Source organism: Lepus europaeus, chromosome 16, assembly GCF_033115175.1.
Source record: "Lepus europaeus isolate LE1 chromosome 16, mLepTim1.pri, whole genome shotgun sequence".
In the NCBI taxonomy this organism is placed as follows: Eukaryota; Metazoa; Chordata; class Mammalia; order Lagomorpha; family Leporidae; genus Lepus; species Lepus europaeus.
In genome coordinates, this window is record NC_084842.1 from 5451882 (window position 1) to 5470397 (window position 18516).

Consider the following 18516-nt stretch of genomic DNA (forward strand, 5'->3'; position numbering starts at 1 on the left):
TTATTATGCCACAGGGCTGGCCCCAGGGAAAGCCCTTTTAAAAATCGAGATCATTGGGGTCTGCGGTGTGTCATAGTGGGCTAAGCCTCCACCTGTGGCACTGGGATCTCACTTGGCTGCCGATTCTAGTCCCTACTGCTCTTTTTCTGATCCAGTTCTCTACTATGGCCTAGGAGAGCAGTGGAAGATGGCCCAAGTACTTGGGCCCCTGCACCCGCATGGAAGACTCAGAATAAGCTCCTGGCTCCTGACTTTGGATTGGCTCAGCTGTGGTCTTGAGGCCATTTGGGGAGTGAACCAGTGGATGGAGGATTTTTCTCTCTGTCTGTCTCTCCCTCTTTCTGTCTATAGCTCTACCTCTCAAATAAATAAATAAAATCTTTTTTAAAAAATTGAGATCATTTGGAAGCTGTGCCATTAAGAAGCCAAGAAAATTCTTAACAAGCTCTTCTTAGACAACGGGGTTTATTAACATGCATCTTTTGAAAAGGCAGGCTGTGGCTACTTTCCCAAGCCTGGAGATGTCTGAAGTCTTCTTATCCCTACATCTCGCAGCTTCTCAACCGTAGGTGTTTTCCTTTGTCATCTGGGGCTACTCTGTATGACATGAATAAATGAATCTTACCAAGAGTAAATTTTGAGCCTCATGTCCAGCACTCTCCTGTTGCCTTCTCCTTCCAGTGAAAATGTGAGCTATATGACTGCAGGGACCCTGTCTGAATTTTCATTCCTGTAACTTTAGTGCTGAGCTCAGTGTCTGCTCAATATTTGTTTTATTAGGGAAGTCTGCATAGATTGGGGTGGGGACAATCTGGCTTTAACTTCTGGCCGCCTTCCAGCTAGTGACAGCAGCAGAGTGGGAAGGAAGGAAGGTCGCTCATCGTGAAACCTCAGCCCAGAGAGGGCAGTGGACAGACAGCACGTAGTATCCTGAATTGGTGTAATAAAGTGTTCTAGCATTCTTTCTTACACACATGTTTTGAGATCTCATTCCCTTGTACACACACGGACACACACACGCCCACTCTTTGTTTTTGCTAAGAGGCCCCATGCGATGTGTTGAGTGCTGTGGTGGAGTGTAGGTAGGTACTATGGCTGCAGAAAAGATACCTGACCTGGCTTTGGAGGGTGTTTAATGTGAGTGGTGGTCTGGAAAAGCTTCTTGGAGTATTTTAACACCTCTGAAGAGCATTATAAAGAATGGGGGATGAGGGAGGAAATGTTAGAATGGTGAGCAAAATAGGACAACAAAAGCAGCACACACAAGGCAGCCAAATTATGAAGGGCCTTCCACTTTTGGATGTTATTCAAACCATGAGAGCCAAGGGATGTTATTAAGGTTGAAAGACTTCTTGTTTTTCAACATTGCCGATGCTGTAGAGGGTAGAATGGAGGTGAGAAACAGTGAAAGCAGGAAGAAAAGTTAGGATGCTGCTGGCTCCGACGCAGATGAGAAGTGGTGAGACAGAAGGAATGGACTTGCAAGGTTTGTCTGGGTGGGGAGGAAAGCTGAAGCTTTGATTTCTGCATGCGGTTATCTGTGGGCTTGTCATCGTGCTTCTTTGTGTTGTGTTTGTGATACAACTTTTTCAGTTAATGTTACTGATATCTTCAATTAATTCCTTTATGTACTGTACTAAGTATGTGTTATAAAGAAATCTTTTCATACCCAGAATTCATAAAGATCTTCCATTCTGTGTTTTTCTTTTTTCTTAAAAGTTTTAAAGTTTTGCTTTTTATCTTGGGGCCTAAGTCTACCTGGGGTTGGTATGCTGTGTGGTGAGCGTCTGAGTTTTCCTCAGTGTGGATGAGTAGTTGTCTCCGTCCCTCCCTCCGAGTCCTTTCTGCTCCGCATTCCCTGGGAGACTCGGGCTGTCTGTGGTCTTATTCTCCTTCATTGTCTGTCCCTTTCTAAATCCTCACCTTTTAATTATTATAGCTTAGTAATAAATGTAAAAGTTTTTTAAAATTTTAAACACATTTAATGTGTATACAAATCAGTAATTCTCTGAGTATGTAGACTTCATTGAGAAACATACATAAATTCTTTTTTTTTTAGAGCACTCCTTTTTTTACTAAGATACAATTCAAATTCCATACATTTTGCCCTTTTATTTTTCAGAAGATTTATGATGAGTTGGGAGTGGAGGCTCCCCAAATGCCCCACAACTGTCAGGGCTAGGCCAGGCTGAAGCCAGGAGGCAGGAACTCCTTTGGGACTCCCACCTGGGTCAGGAACCTGAGTACTTGGGCCATCATCTGCTGCCTTCCAGGTGCATTAGCAGGAAGCTGGATCAGAATTGTAGAATAGCCAGGCATTCTGATATGGGATACTGTTATCCCAAGTGGTGCCTTAACCCACTGTACTACAATGCCTGCCTCAGTTTACACTTTTAATGTAGATAATTTGATGCTTTTCAGTATCTTCCCAAGTTTATGGAATCATCACCACTGTCCAATTCTAGAACATTTTTATCACCGTGAGAAGAGATACCCTACCCTCTCCTGGCTCATTCCCTCCTCCCAACTCCAGCAACCGCTATTAAGAGGTCTTTTTTCTCTCTAGGGACTTGCTTGTTCTGCACATTTCATATAAATGAAAACATTCATTATGTGGGCTTTTAGTTCTTAAATTCTGAAATTGAGTAAAATGGATAGATTAGCAGGACATTTTGTATTACTGTGTCTTTAAGAAAGGACAAAAATACCATCCTTTAGTAGGGAGAAAAAAAGGGAAGAACACAATGTTTATTTCTGTTTTGTTTTCGTATTCTGCCATCAGACACATTTTGTCCCCACCCCATTTACTAAAGAGTGCGCAGTCTTATGCTTTGCTTAGCTGGTGGATGAGTGACGTCCTGCAACAAATCCTGTTCTGAAAGGGCGACCTGCGCTGCTCAGCCTTGAGCTTACTATGCATGGATGGAGTCAGACCCCTTTAAGAAGCACGTTGTCGAGAATTGCATAAAAATGGAATGATTTGCCTCATGGTGGAAAATGAGTAAAATCACATGAATATATTTACCTAAAGGAAGTATATTCTCTCCTGAATAGTTTGTTTTTTTAAGCAAGCAGATTTTCCAGTTTAACCCAGAAATTAGTCAGCAGTTTAGAGATCTTTTTAAATGGCTACCTTGGAAAGTACCTTTAAGTCAAGATATCCAGATAAGGTTTACTAATGTAGAACATTTAATTTGTGTATTAAAATACTGCAAGCCCTCTCTGTCATTTGGGGAAGTGGTGTTTTGTTAGCATAATTACTGAAAAGTAGTGTAGGTAAATATTTTCCTCTAAATCACAGCCTTAAACTTTCAAAGAATCAGCCTCCACTGTAGTGCCAGTAAGCTTTTAATAAAGGATTCAAAGTTTGACCAGCAGCCTTGTCCAACCTCATGATTTTGACATCCTCAATTTTTTGTTAAAAAAAAAAAAAAAATGTAGAGAAACTGATGCTTTCACGGGCCTGGAGAGTTGATGCCATTATCTAACAGGCTTAGCCTGAGAAGTCTAAGTATTTAAATTACCAAAGAAGGTTAATAAATGTTTGTGAGAAAATACCCCAAGTTTCAGTCAGAAATAACTTGCTTTTATACTCTTGTGGCGTGGCTAAAACTTTTTTTGGTAACTATAACTACCAATGTATATAACTTTAAAAACAATTTTGTTTGTGGATAAAATAGTAGATCTTGTAATCTGATAGGGTATTTGTTCCCTTAAAGGATAAAATAACCTAAAGAGAAATGGAACAAACATTTCCATTTATAATTTTGTTTGCATTGCCTTGACCAAAATTTTTAAACAGGATCCTTTTTGTTTGAAAGGTTGACATTGAGTTGTGTAATCACTGTACTGAATTTGGTTATTACTTTTTTGTCTATAACGAGGACTAGATTAGATGCTATCAATTCTTGATGCTTTTAGTGAACAGAAAGGTAATGTTACTCATTTCCTTTTTAGTGCTTTGGAGGCATGGTCAAGTTCTTAGAACCAAGTGGATGGGTTTTTCCCTTTTTTTCCACAAGTCTCCCCTCTCCCCTTGCTAGTGTGTGTGTGTGTGTGTAAGTGTGTGAGTGTGTGTGTGTGTGTGTGTGTGTGAGAGAGAGAGAGAGAGAGAGAGAGAGAAAGTTGGATGTGATTAGAGAGGACTCATGACTTGTCAAGGAAGCATATTGATTTTTAGCGTAATTTGTGTCCTTTCCAGAGGATAGAAATCGAGTTTTGCTTCTGTTCAACTTTAATGGTAGTTGATTTTGCTGATTTTTAAAGGTGTATGTTTGGGCTCTTTAGAAATATTTACTTCCTACTTAATTTCAAAAAAGAAAGAGTGATTTACAATTTTAAAATAGATGTAATAAAACATAGAAAATATCTCCATTATTTTTTTTTTTGAGCTCAAAAATTGAGCTGCCTCTCTTTTTTTTTTTTTTTTTTTTTTTTTAATTTTTGACAGGCAGAGTGGACAGTGAGAGAGAGACAGAGAGAAAGGTCTTCCTTTTGCCATTGGTTCACCCTCCAATGGCCGCCGCGGTAGCGCGTTGCGGCCGGCGCACCGCGCTGTTCCGATGGCAGGAGCCAGGTGCTTATCCTGGTCTCCCATGGGGTGCAGGGCCCAAACACTTGGGCCATCCTCCACTGCACTCCCTGGCCACAGCAGAGAGCTGGCCTGGAAGAGGGGCAACCGGGACAGGATCGGTGCCCCGACCGGGACTAGAACCTGGTGTGCCGGCGCCACAAGGCGGAGGATTAGCCTGTTGAGCCACGGCGCCGGCCAATATCTCCATTATTTTAAACAATGTGCATTTGTTATTATACTGCATTACTAAACATTATTTTTTTAATTTAAGCCAAAAATGGGAAATATACAATTCACAACTTGTGGCCGGCACCGTGGCTTAACAGGCTAATCCTCCGCCTTGAGGTGCCGGCACACCGGGTTCTAGTCCCGGTTGGGGCGCCGGATTCTATCCCGGTTGCCCCTCTTCCAGGCTAGCTCTCTGCTATGGCCCGGGAGTGCAGTGGAGGATGGCCCAAGTCCTTGGGCCCTGCACCTGCATGGGAGACCTGGGGAAGCACCTGGCTCCTGGCTTCGGATCAGCAAGATGCGCTGGCCGCAGCGGCCATTGGAGGGTGAACCAACGGCAAAAAGGAAGACCTTTCTCTCTGTCTCTCTCTCTCACTGTCCACTCTGCCTGTCAAAAAAAAAAAAAAAGAAAAAAGAAATTCACAACTTGTAGTCAGGGGGTTGCACTGATCATATATTTAGATTAAAAATGAAGAAAAGATAGAACCCCCCCAAAATGGAATCTCTTCTACAGTCCTAGCATTTGGTAAGTCTGGCATTCTTCCTATAGCCTAACCATGTTTTTCTCAAGTTTTTACTTTAATAGGCTTCTGGTTTCAGATCCTAGCAGACCATGTGCTGAAAATAATGGACCGTTAGAAAAAAGCTACCTCTCTTCTCACCCCCACTTCTTGGTAAAAAATAGTAAAAGGAAAAATCTCCCTTGATGCTTTTCCCCGGAGGTCTTCATATTCTGTCATTCAGTGTGAGTCATATCCTGAAGTTTTTGGAGGCTTACCGTGTTTGTATTAAGTTGATTTCAATTACAGCATTTGATTTTCAAACATTAAGGGATCATTCAGTTAGAGATTAGTATATGAATATATTTGATATCTCTCTTTTTACACCGCAAAAAAATCCATGTTTAAGTTTGTCTTTATGTACTGCAGCTTGATTTTTTTGGCTTTAAAACAAAATAATGTAATTTGTCAACATTACATGTCTTAAAATTTTTTTTAAGGTTTATTTTATTTATTTGAAAGGCAGAGTTACAGAGAGAGAGAGAGAGAGAGATCTTTAATAATGTTTTTGCTGCAGAAATTGCCAAACAGTAAAAAATGCCAGGTTTTCAAGAAACAGCATAGCTGGTTCATTACTGTAGACTACGTGTACTCTATTCCTGTTACTATAGAAACACATTCAGACTGTGGATTTATCATAAACCTTGAGAAATGTTCCCTGTAACAGTTCACATAGGGAAACATCTGGATCCCTTGTTTATGCTGGGGTAAAGGCAGACCACCCTCTTCCTCTGTGTTGTAGAAGTCATCTTATATATTTTGCTGTTTTTCTCTAGCTGTGAAAATTCTAATGTACACTTTGGTTTTGGTTATATTTACTTGAATAGCTTTGAGATTGCTGTTCATACTGATTCAATTAACCATGTCTATGAAAATTGTGTTTTCAGGGCTTCCACATTCTGTATTTTGGACTTAGAGTACCAATAATAAGGACTTTAAATAAATGTGTTTGTAAGATTTCTTTTTAAAAAATGTACTTTGGTTTTTGATGGGTTTAAACTCCCTGGAAGTTTATTTCATTTTATGTCAATCTCTTGGGACTTTGAACCTTCTAGGGAAGGGTAGCCCAGAGCTAAGGTGAGACTCCATGGTGGCAGTTGTAAGCGTTGTCAGTCATATTTTGCCAACCGTGTTATCTGAGGAGACTGTAACTGCCTTTATATTCTCTTACAGTCTCCTCGGAAAGGCGCTTAGCAGCTCTTGAAAGCATTTCATTTATGTACGATAACTACTTCCAGTTCACACAGCTCAATATAAAAGATTGATTGAAGCCCCTGCTAGGAGCCTTCCCGTTGTTCCCTAGGAACACATACGGTGTGGCAGTGAAATTACTTCCTGCTCTTAAGAAAACTCACATAAACAGATAGTTTAAGGATTAATTCTAAGAGGTGTGCATCTATCTTAGGAACAGAGGAAAGTTACTCAGACTAACTCAGAGCTTAAGGGACTGCTTCTTAGAAATGACTTCTGATCTGAGAAGATGGTTAACAGTCAAGCAAAAAAAAGTGTGAAGGGCACATTACGCACAAGAAGAGGCATTAGTAAACACTTCAGACTGGGGACGGCTTTAGCAGAATTAAGGAAAAAGGGTTTATTCATTGACTTTGTATTAATCTAGAAACGTCGGTCAGAACAAGAATTTATCAGAAGTCGATTTGTGTGCTAATTCATATACTACCCAGATTAGAATGGGTAGAAGACTAACTCAGTTATTTGGGCTCCTATTGAATTTTTTTTCTCTGGGGAGTAGGAGTGGGAGAGTGTTAAGTGAAGGATTTTTGTTTTGCTTACATATTTAGGGGTTGTGGGAAGTAGCTTCCTAAGATCCAGTGCTAGCAGTGTTTGTGTGTGTGCGTGTGCGAGGGAGAGGTGCCTCCATTTACCATCAGCTGTGTGACTGTGGGTAAGTTAATCATGCTAGCCTTGAGTTTTCATTTGTAAATGGGGGGCAGTAATAGTATTTTCTCAAAAGGGTGTTCTGGGGAGTAAAATAATGTAGCAAATTCAAAGCAGGATGGAACCGACACATAGCCCTCAAATGTTACCAACATTATTATTGTTACTATCCTTGTATGTTAATGGTATGTTCAGCAATAAAAAATTAAACACGCTGTCTTTAACAGGGACTTATTAAGGACAAAGCTGTGAACATTTTTGGTGGCCTCTATGGAGTGATTTGTGAAAACCACTTAACTTCCGTATCCTATCTGTCTTTCATGGTCGAAATGCCTCCTTTTTTAGCATTATTCTTTGTCTTCAGATGTCTGTTATGATTGTAGTGGTAACACACTTAGTTACCTGCTGTTTCACATTGTTTTCTACTATCCTGTTTTTTTTTTTTTTAAAGATTTATTTATTTATTTGAAAGACAGAATTACAGAGAGGCAGAGACAAGAGAGAGGTCTTCTATCCACTGTTTTATTTCCCAAATGGCCACAACAGATGGAGCTGAGCCAATCTGAAACCAGGAGCCTGGAGCTTCTTCCAGGTCCCCCATGCGAGTGCAGGGATCCAAGGACTTGGGCCATATTCTGCTTTCCCAGGCACATTATCAGGGTGGCTGGATCAGAAGTGGAGCAGCTGGGACTCGAACTGGCACCCATTTGGGATGCTGACACTACAGGCAGCGGCTTTACCCACTATGCCACACACCAGCCCCTATTCCATGAGTCTTACTCATAAAATCTTATCTTGTCTTACCAAAGAGATTGTAAATGTCTTTAGGTCAGAGATTGTGTTTTTCACACTTTGTGTACCCAGCTTTGTACACAAGATCATAAGAGCCCACAGATACTGAGCTCTAACTGTGTGCCAGTACTGTCTCAAGTGGTGTTCTTGGATTAACTCATGAATTCTCACAATAACCCTGCACAAGGTGGAAAATTACAAATATCAGTTTTTGGATAAGGAAACTGAGGTTTAAGCATATTGAATAAATTGGCTAAAATCACAAACTCATATACTTTGGAGTGGGGCTTTCAACTTAGCAGTTTGATTCTGAGCCAAGGTACTTAGTAGAGAGCTCCCTAATTCAGTAATTTAGGAAGATCTTCACTATTGTGTCAGTATGGCTTCTGTTTGAAGATTGGTGGCATATGAAGATTGCTATGTAAAGAAATTTAGTTATAATCCTAAAATAGTTTTTTTTTAAAATTTTTTATTTCTTTTTTATTTTTTGACAGGCAGAGTGGACAGTGAGAGAGAGAGACAGAGAGAAAAGTCTTCCTTTTTCCGTTGGTTCACCCTCCAGTGGCCACCACAGCCGGCGCGCTGCGGCCGGCGCATCGCGCTAATCTGAAGCTGGGAGCCAGGTGCTTCTCCTGGTCTCCCATGGGGTACAGGGCACAAGCACTTGGGCCATCCTCCACTGCACTCCCGGGCCATAGTAGAGGGCTGGCCTGGAAGAAGGGCAACCTGATAGAATCCGGCACCCCATCCAGGACTAGAACCCGGTGTGCTGGCGCTGCAGGCAGAGGATTAGCCTATTGTGCCGCGGCGCCAGCCCTAAAATAGCTTTTAAAAATTATTGAAACTGCTTCCTTGTTTGCTTTATTACATTATTGGGAGGCAGAATAAGAAAAAGCACGGCCCTATTCATGCTTAGGCTTTCTAGAAAATGTAATAATATGGACCCTTTGGCCCAGTTGGTTGTTAACTTAGGAAGCTGTAACTTTTTATTTTCAGTACTTTTTCCAAACCCTAACCAAATTATTTTTGGTTTTTTCTCAACTTTTTACTTAAAAATTTTCAAACCTTTAGAGAAGCTAAAAGAATATTACCACCAGCGCCTAGATTAGCCATTTTTTACATTTTGCCTCATTTGTTTGATGTATGTACTTCTTTGTCCTGAACCATTTGAAAATTGTAGATACATGCTACTTTCTCTCTAAATACTTCAGGCTGGCTTTCCTAATAATGACATTCTTTTTTTTTGGACAGGCAAAGTTAGACAGAGAGAGAAAGAAAAGTCTTCCTTCCATTGGCTCACCCCCCAAATGGCCACTATAGCTGGCATGTTGTGCCTATCCGAAGCCAGGAGCCAGGTGCTTCCTCCTGGTCTCCCATGCAGGTGCATGGCCCAAGCACTTGGGCCATCCTCCACTGCCTTCCTGGGCCACAGCAGAGAGCTGGACTGAAAGAGGAGCAACCGGGACAGAACCAGCGCCCCAACCAGGACTGGAACCCGGATAATAATGACATTCTGTTACATAAACAGAATATCCTCACCATGCTTTTGAAAATTAATAGCTCTGTTAATAGCAGATTCATATTTATTTTTATACTGAAGTCTTTTATAAATGTCTTAATACATTTATTTTTGCTTATTTGAGAGGCAAAAAGAGAGAGATCTTCCATCCCTGGCTCATTCCTGAAATGCCTTCAACAGTAGGGACCAGGCCAGGCAAAAGCTAGCAGCCTGGAAACTTGGTCCTCCAGCTTTGCTGTCCTCAAGGGTGCGCATTAACCAGAAACTGGAATTGGAAGCAGAGCTGGGATTCAAACCTAGACACTCTAACAGGATGCAGGCATCTCAAGCAGTGTCTTAACCCCTTCACCAAATTCTTCAGTTGTCTCCAAGTTATCTTTTTAAAAAATCTATGTGAATGTGTTTAAATGAAGATTCGGTTGAAGCTCACACATTCCATTGGGTTGTTAAATCTGTCTCTTAATCTAGAATAGTTTTCCCACCTTTTAATTGTAATATTAGCATTTTTTAAAGGCCCCAAGCCAATTGTGTGGTGGTCTCACATTTTGCATTTGTCTGATCATTATTCACTTTAGATTCATTTTCAGCATTGGAAAGAATGCTTGGGAGATGATAATGTGTAAATCACTTCCGAAGGAGTCATGTAATGCCAAGTTGTCCCCCATTGGTAATGCCATGTTTGGTTACTTGTTTAAATAATGACTGCCAGATACATCCACTGTGCATATCTCTGTTTATAATTAGCACTTAATCTGTTGGGGCAGCATATGTTTAAAATGATTTCTGTTGCTTCATTTTTGCTCAAAAACACCTAGTGGACCCCCATTTCCTGCAATGTAAGCATATAAAGGCGTACTTGAGATAAGCATCTTGTTATATACATATGCAGCAAATATATTCTCCTGCCTATAACTTGGGTTTTTTAAAAACTTTTTAGAAGTCCATTTTATCAATGTTTTTCTTTCTAGTTCAAGATATTTGTGCCCTGTTTAAGAAATCTTTGTGTAACACAATATTATATTTTCTCCTGTGTTTTAGACTGGGAACTTTATAGTTTTGACTTTGGTGTGTAAGTTTATGAGCTAATTTTAGTTATCTGTGTATGATACAGAGTAAGTGTCGAGATTCTGTTTCTTCGTATAGGTACCCTGTCAGTTGCTCCTGCCCCATTTGTTGAAGTTACTATCCTTTCCCAGCAGTTGACCACATAACTATTGGTATCAATTTTTTTTTAAAGTTTTATTTATTTGAAAGGCAGAGTTAGAGGGAGAGACAAAAAGATATGTCTGCTGGTTCACTCCCTAAATGGCCACAACAGCCTGGTTTGGGCTAGGCTGAAGCCAGGAGCCGGGAGCTCAATCTAGATCTCCCATATAGGTGGCAGGGTCCCAAGCATCTTTGCTGCTTTTCCAGGCATATTAGCTAGGAGTTGGATCAGAAGTAGAGTGCTTATAAGGGATACCAGCATTACAGACGGCAGGTTAACTGCTGCACTTCAGTGCTAGCCTCCAACATTTTAATTGTTTCATTTTACAGTGAGCATAACACATTTTTGCATAGCCAAGGGCTAGAGTTAACACTGAAGCTAATGTACCCAGAGGGGTGGCAGGTAAATGGAGGGACAGGGACACTTTGAGGACTTTGAGGATGGGGACACTTTAATTTATTAATTGGACAACATTGTGTGTCCCACATGGAGTAAAACACACATGGCTCCTACCCTTAAAGAGCTTGCAGTTCCACCATGGGAGACAGACAAGAAGGCAACATAATTTGTGGTAAGTGCTGAAAATAAGAAAAGGTAGGCTCAGTGGGGAGAATGAGCAAGGAACTCCGAAGGCCTCCCCTGAGGGGCCATGGGTGTTCCAGGTAGCCAGAGTAACATATACAAAATCCTGATGCTCGAGTGAATTTGGCATCTCTGAGAAACTTAGGGGAGCCAGTAAGTGTGGCCACAGAGAGTATCGGTAAATGATTCTGGAAATGTGAGCTGAGCTCTGACCACATAGGGGCTTGCTGGACATGATAAGTAGTTTGAATTTTATTTGCATACAGCGGGAAGGCATTAAAGGTTTTGTTCTTTTGTTTTGGCTTGCCTTAGTAAGCCATGTAACCACCATCTAGATCAATAAATTGAATGTAATCAGCATTCCCTCTGGTGTTTTCTGTCCTCCCGTGCCCTCAGTAGAAAAGTACTGTCTGCCAGCTTTCACCATAGATTAGTCTTAACTTACCCTGTTTGTGAACCTTATAGAAATGAAATCACATTATGTGTATGTGTGTATATATAAATATATATAAATGTAATCGTTGTATCTGGCTTCTTTCACTCAAAATGATATTCATAAGGGTCATTCATGAAGGTGTGTTGAACGTTCACTTTCCTTGCTGTATTTTGAAGAGGATAGTTCTATGATCGGCTTTGTTTTCAAAAGGTGACTGGATATCATATGAGGAAGTAGACTAGAGAGGCAGGAGATGCAGCATGGAAACAGAACCTAACTATGGAATACAATAGGTAAGATTTCATCGTGTCAGACTAGTGTGAAGAACAAAAGAGATGGAAATAGACAAATGTGAGGATATACTTAGGAGATAAAACTCAGGCAATATCTTGATGGGTTGAGAGTGAGACTGAAGGAAAGGGATGTGCCATGATTCCCAAGTTTCTGCTTGAACGACTTATAGACAGGGGTCGTTTGGTTTGATTAATTGATGGGAAAGACTGGTGGGATAATACAGTTAAGTCAAATAAAAACTAAGCGTTCATTGTTAGATATTTGAAGAGTTAAGAGGCGCCATCAAACCAAATAGGCATTTGGATCATGGGTATGGTATGGATCGGGGAAGGTGGCAAGTGTGAATAGGGGGAAAATGGCAGGGAACTGTCACGTAAAGAGCACTGTATTGGATTTGGTCCAAGTTTTCCATTTTATTCCACTTTGGCTGGTGTCTTTAAGCTCCATTGTGTCTCATCTGTAAAACGGGAATAATAATTTGCTTCATAGCATTAAACAGTGTGATATAAAGAAGTGACCCCAGTGGACTCCCAGAAAAGGGCATCCATGCACACATTCAGGAAAAAGGGAGGCTGTGGGAATCTTGAAACACTTGGAGGGATTTGGTTTAATACAGAGTGTTAAGAGTTTCCTAGTATGGGAATAAACTTATTGAAGTTTGTTTTTAAGATTTATTTATTTGAGAGACAGAAAGGTCTTCCATCTGCTTGTTCACTCCTCAAGTGACCACAATGGTAGGAGCTGGACCGATCTGGAGCCAGGAGCTAGGAGCTTCCTCTGGGTCTCCCATGTGCGTGCAGGGGCCTGGGCACTTGGACCGCCTTCTGCTGCCCTCCCAGGAATAGCAGAGAGCTGGATCAGAAGAGGAGCAGCCAGGAAATGATCTGGTGCCCACGCTATAGGTGCAGGTTTTAGCCTACTGCACCAGCCCCTGAAGTTTGTCTTTTAAGAAGCATCATCTAATTCCTGTGCAGGGAGAAGTTAGAAACAAGAAATAATAATAATAAAAAAAAATCAGTTGTCCATAGTTTGGGATAGGTGCTGAGGGCCTGGTCTAGATCTTGATATTAGGGATACAAGCTTAAAGAGCAAACCAGAGAGATTTCAAAGGAAAAAACTACAAGATTTGCTCAGTGTCATGTTAATGTAGTAAAGGGAGAAGAATTAGTCACCCATGAGCTTAAAATTTCTAGCCAGGGAAGCCAGAAAAATAGTGGAAGCAATGATAAGTCTGGGGTAGTCTAAAAGGGAAAGTTGAGTTAGGGAACAGACAGCACATTCAGGTTTGAACATATGACTTCTCAAGTTACAGTATAGTTGTCCTTAGGTATTATTCTGGCAATGACATATTGTGAAAAAGAGCACAGGATTGGACATCAGGTGATTGACTCCTTTTCAGGCTTACTCAGTTAGCTTTATAGTAGGCTTCATAGTATCAAGAGTCAATGTAGTTCTCTAAAGAATGAAGCTAACACATCGTGTCCTGTCAGGTTCACAGAGTTTTGAGCATCAGGTGGGATGCATATAGAAATACTCCAATTACAAGTTTTTTCATAATTTTAAGATGGTAATGTTACCTTATTACTTATATCAAACTAAAATGAGGGAGCAGGTGACAGCAGATTAAGCCACTGCTTGGGATACCTACATCAGAGTGCCTAGGATAAGTCCTGCCTCTACTTCCAATCCAGTTTCCTGCTGATGTGCACCCTGGGAGGCAGCAGATGATGGCTCAAGTACCTGGGTCCCTGCCACTCACCTGGGAGACCCGGATGAAGTACCTGGCTCCTGGTTGTTGTGGCCATTTGGAGAGTGAACCAGCAGATGGAAGACCTCGCCTTTCTTTTTCTCTCTTCTCTTTTGGTCATTCTGCCTTTCAAATAAATAAATCTTTAAAAATTGAGCTTGCTTTTAATTCTCCCTGCCGCCCCGCATCCCTTATGGAGAGAGCAGTATAGGCAGTTTGATTTCTTGTATGCTCTCTTATTCATTTGTTTGCAGTTTTAGAACTTCTGAAATTATTTCTGTTAGCTAACATCAGAATAAACAGCAGCTGTATAATTGGATACACCTTGAAAAGTGTATCCTTAGCTTCTATTTCCTTCTTCTCTTTGCTTTTTTGGGTTACTAGATTTATCCTTGTGGTAAATCCCACTAGTATCTAAATGGTAGATATTAATATAAAATTGAACTGGAATGTAGCCTTAGAATCCTTCCTCATAGTATTCCAGGCAGCTGCAGCTAGTTCAACTCATTAGTGAAAACCTGTTTGTCCATTTTCTAGAAAAATGTATGGGACTGTCGAGATAATTTATGGACTGTTTGCTAATCTGCGTTGAGATGTTGACATGTCGAACCTTATGACAAAGCAGAGTAGTCTTACAGCCTTGCCTAACAAATGCTTATCTGTATTACAGCATTGTTACATAATGTCAGTTCTTTAGACACCTTCTGGAGAAGGTACAATAATTCTGAGTATAATCGTTCTTGTAATGCAAAGTTTAATAATGCAGTACTCCAACCAAAGTGTGTGTCAGAATCAGCTGGGCTATGGTCTTAAAATATTCATGCTCTGGGACCCATACCACATTTATTGAGTCAGAATGTTCAGGGGAAAGACTCTAATAGGTACGTTTTGTAAAAGTATCCCAGAAGACTCTGCCGTGTACTTGTATGTCACTTGTTAAAAGCAACTAAATACTGGCAAGAGTATAGAGAAGGGCCGGCACTGTGGTGTAGTAAGTTAGGCCTCCGCCTGTAGCACTGGCATCCCATTTGGGCGCCTGTTCGTGTCCCGGCTGCTCCACTTTGATCTAGCTCCCTGTTGGTGGCCTGGGAAGGCAGTGGAGGATGTCCAAAGTGCTTGGGCCCCTGCACCTACGTGGGAGACCTGGAGGAGGCTTTTGGCTCCTGGCTCTTGGTTCCTGGGAGAATGCCCAGCACAATGTCTACAATGGCTGCCTGTGGCATAGGGGAATGAGAATGATGGGTCAGGAGGAAAGAGCAGGCTTTCATACTTTTATGTTTAAAATATTTGGAGGGCCGGCACTGTGGTGCAGCAGGTTAACGGCCTGGCCTGAAGTGCCAGCATCCCATATGGGTGCCAGTTTGAGTCCCGGCTGCTCCTCTTCCAATCCAGCTCTTTGCTGTGGCCCGGGGATAGCAGTAGAAGATGGCCCAAGTCCTTGGACTCCTGCACTCATGTGGGAGACCTGGAAGAAGCTCCTGGCTCCTGGCTTCAGATTGGCGCAATTCTGGCCGATGCAGGCATCTGGGGAGTGAACCAATGGATGGAAGAATCTCTCTCTCTCTCTCTATCTCTCTCTCTCTCTCTCTCTCTCTGCCTCTCCTTCTCTCTGTGTAACTCTGACTTTCAAATAAAATAAATAAATAAATAAAGTATTTGCAATAAGACTTTATTATTTCTGTAATAACAAAATGGACAAAACATGAATGATTTTTTAAAAAAGATTTATTTATTTGAAAGGCAGAGTTACAGAGAGGCAGAAGCAGAGAAACAAAGAGAGAGAGGTCTTCATTCGTTGGTTCACTCCCCAGATGATGCAGTGGCCAGAGCTATGCTGATCTGAAGCCAGGAGTCAGGAGCTTCTTCCAGGTCTCCTGTGTAGGTGCAGGGTCCCAGGGACTTAAGCCATAGCACAGAGCTGGATCGGAAGAGGAGCAGCCGGGACTTGAACCGGCATCCATATGGGATGCCGACACTGCAGATGGCAGTTTTACCTACTACGCCACAGCACTGGCCCCAATGTGAATGATTTTAAAGGAAGCTCAGACATTAATGAATTTAAATGTGTCAGGACACTGCTTATTTTGTAAATACTGGTTTTAACTTGAAATTTATAATCTAATTTGGGAAACAGGAATGTCAAAACCATTTTGCTTATTTGCAAAAAAAGATAAAATTTTGGTGCCAAAGTCATGAAAGTAGTCAGGAGTTCTACACAGATAACCATTTAAGATTAAAAAGTGTTTCCCTGGGTCAAAATTACATTGGCTGTTATAGAAATATTTAATGTTTGTGCATGGCTGGATCCAAAAATTGGGTTGAAAACATTTTGGCTTATTTCTTTTTCAGTTGATTAGTCTCTTACCTATTGGGATATTAACACCTTTTAATCCCTTCTTTTGTAATTTTAGGCCCGATGAGAGAAAGGGAAAGTTAAGGATGCTGGAGCAGAACAATGGATTTCTCTTTCTCTTTCATGCAAGGGATCATGGGAAACACAATTCAGCAACCACCTCAACTCATTGACTCCGCCAACATCCGTCAGGAGGATGCCTTTGACAACAGCAGTGACATTGTTGAAGATGGTGGCCAGACACCGTATGAAGCTACCTTGCAGCAAGGTTTTCAGTACCCACCCACAACAGAAGATCTTCCTCCACTCACAAATGGCTATCCACCATCAATCAACATGTATGAAACTCAGACCAAATACCAGTCGTATAATCAGTATCCCAATGGGTCAGCCAATGGCTTTGGTGCAGTTAGAAACTTTAGCCCCACTGACTATTACCATTCCGAAATTCCAAACACAAGACCACATGAGATTCTGGACAAGCCTTCCCCTCCACAGCCACCACCTCCTCCTTCGGTACCACAAACTGTGATTCCAAAGAAGACTGGCTCACCTGAAATTAAACTGAAAATAACCAAAACTATCCAGAATGGCAGGGAATTGTTTGAGTCTTCCCTTTGTGGAGACCTTTTAAATGAAGTACAGGCAAGTGAGCACACAAAGTCCAAGCACGAAAGCAGAAAAGAGAAAAGGAAAAAAAGCAGCAAGCATGACTCATCCAGATCTGAGGAGCGCAGATCACACAAAATCCCCAAATTAGAGCCAGAAGAACACAATGTAAGTTGAAACATTTTTTTGAAAGATTTTGTAATCTTCTCGTTTACTGGAAGCCCAGGAGATCTGTTTCAGTTTTTATCTCTTCAAGTATGAGTGTTTGTGGTAACTTCTTTCTTCTAATCACTAGCAAGGTGGTTGGAACATTATAGTAGGTGCTGGGTAAATATTTGTCGAATAAATGAATGGACATGATTAAAGGGAAGAATTCTAAAAACATGTAACACTAAGATTACTGTTTATTATGCTTCTCTGTGGTAATAGCCTTGATTATTTTTATTTGCTTATAATAAACTCCTGGGTATTCAAGATATAGGAAAAAGGGAAAGAAAAAAATGGTTAATTGTATCGGTTTCTCATTTATTGTAAATCCAGATTTTGTTGGTAAAGTTTAGATTTGATACTTACTGCTAATGTGTTTGCTATAAAATAACCTAAAGTACCAGAAGAACTCTTTATTTAAATCAAGAGTTAGTATTCATTTAAATTAATTAAAACTTCAGATAGAGTTTATTTTGTTTGTTTAAATGTAATTCTTTGTAGGCAATCTGAGTTGCATCCTGCCAGATTTCTTGCAGAGGTTTTAGAGTGAATTTTCAGAGCAATAATGTAATAACAAGTATGCATCAAACCAAGTCACTAGAATGAAGACTTCATGTATGAATTGCTGTTGTTCCCCAGATGTTGATTTGGAAAGAAAACTACACTTTTGTGACAGTCATCTGCTTTTGTATCGAGTACACCAGAATAACTTACTTTGTTTTCTTCTGTTCAAACATTTACTTCTTATTAACTCATCTTTTCCTTGGTGATGATTACGTTACTTCCACAACTCAAATGTGATCTTCTGGAATAAAATTCAGAATGGTTGTAGACTCATAGTTCTGAATGAGACATTTCAATATGTTTTTTTTTTTTTTAAAGATTTATTTTATTTATTTGAAAGGTAGAGTTACAGAGAAAGTAGAGACAGAGAAAGAGGTCTGCTGGTTCACTCCCCAGATGGCTGCAATGACTGGAGCTGCGCTGATCCGAAGCCAGGAGCCAGGAGCTTCTTCCAGGTCTCCCACATGGGTGCAGGGGCCCAAGGACTTGGGCCATCTTCTACTGCTTTCCCAGGCCATAGCAGAGAGCTGGATTGCTTCAGGCCAGGGCGTTAACCCACTGTGCCACAGTGTCGGCCTCTCAATATGTTCTTATTTTTCTTTCTTTCTTTTTTTTTTTTTTTTGACAGGCAGAGTGGATAGTGAGAGAGAGAGAGACAGAGAGAAAGGTCTTCCTTTTTGCCGTTGGTTCACCCTCCAATGGCCGCTACGGACGGCGCATCTCGCTGATCCGAAGCCAGGAGCCAGGTGCTTCTCCTGGTCTCCCATGCGGGTGCAGGGCCCAAGCACTTGGGCCATCCTCCACTGCCTTCCCGGGCCATAGCAGAGAGCTGGCCTGGAAGAGGAGCAACCGGGATAGAGTCCAGCGCCCCGACCAGGACTAGAACCCGGTGTGCCGGCGCCGCAAGGTGGAGGATTAGCCTGTTAAGCCACGGCGCCGGCCTGTTCTT

At 41.3% G+C, this 18516-nt stretch overlaps 1 protein-coding gene across 4 annotated transcripts in view; it reads left to right on the plus strand.

Annotated features, from left to right (window-relative positions):
* NSD3 (nuclear receptor binding SET domain protein 3) overlaps positions 1-18516 on the plus strand; it is a 121114-nt gene that overhangs the window by 23832 nt on the left and 78766 nt on the right. For all 4 annotated transcript variants that reach the window (XM_062213435.1, XM_062213436.1, XM_062213438.1 and 1 more), the window contains exon 2: positions 16246-16964. In XM_062213435.1, coding sequence (XP_062069419.1) covers positions 16290-16964 — 675 coding nt within the window. In that variant the 5' untranslated portion in view covers positions 16246-16289. The remainder of the gene's footprint in view (positions 1-16245; positions 16965-18516) is intronic.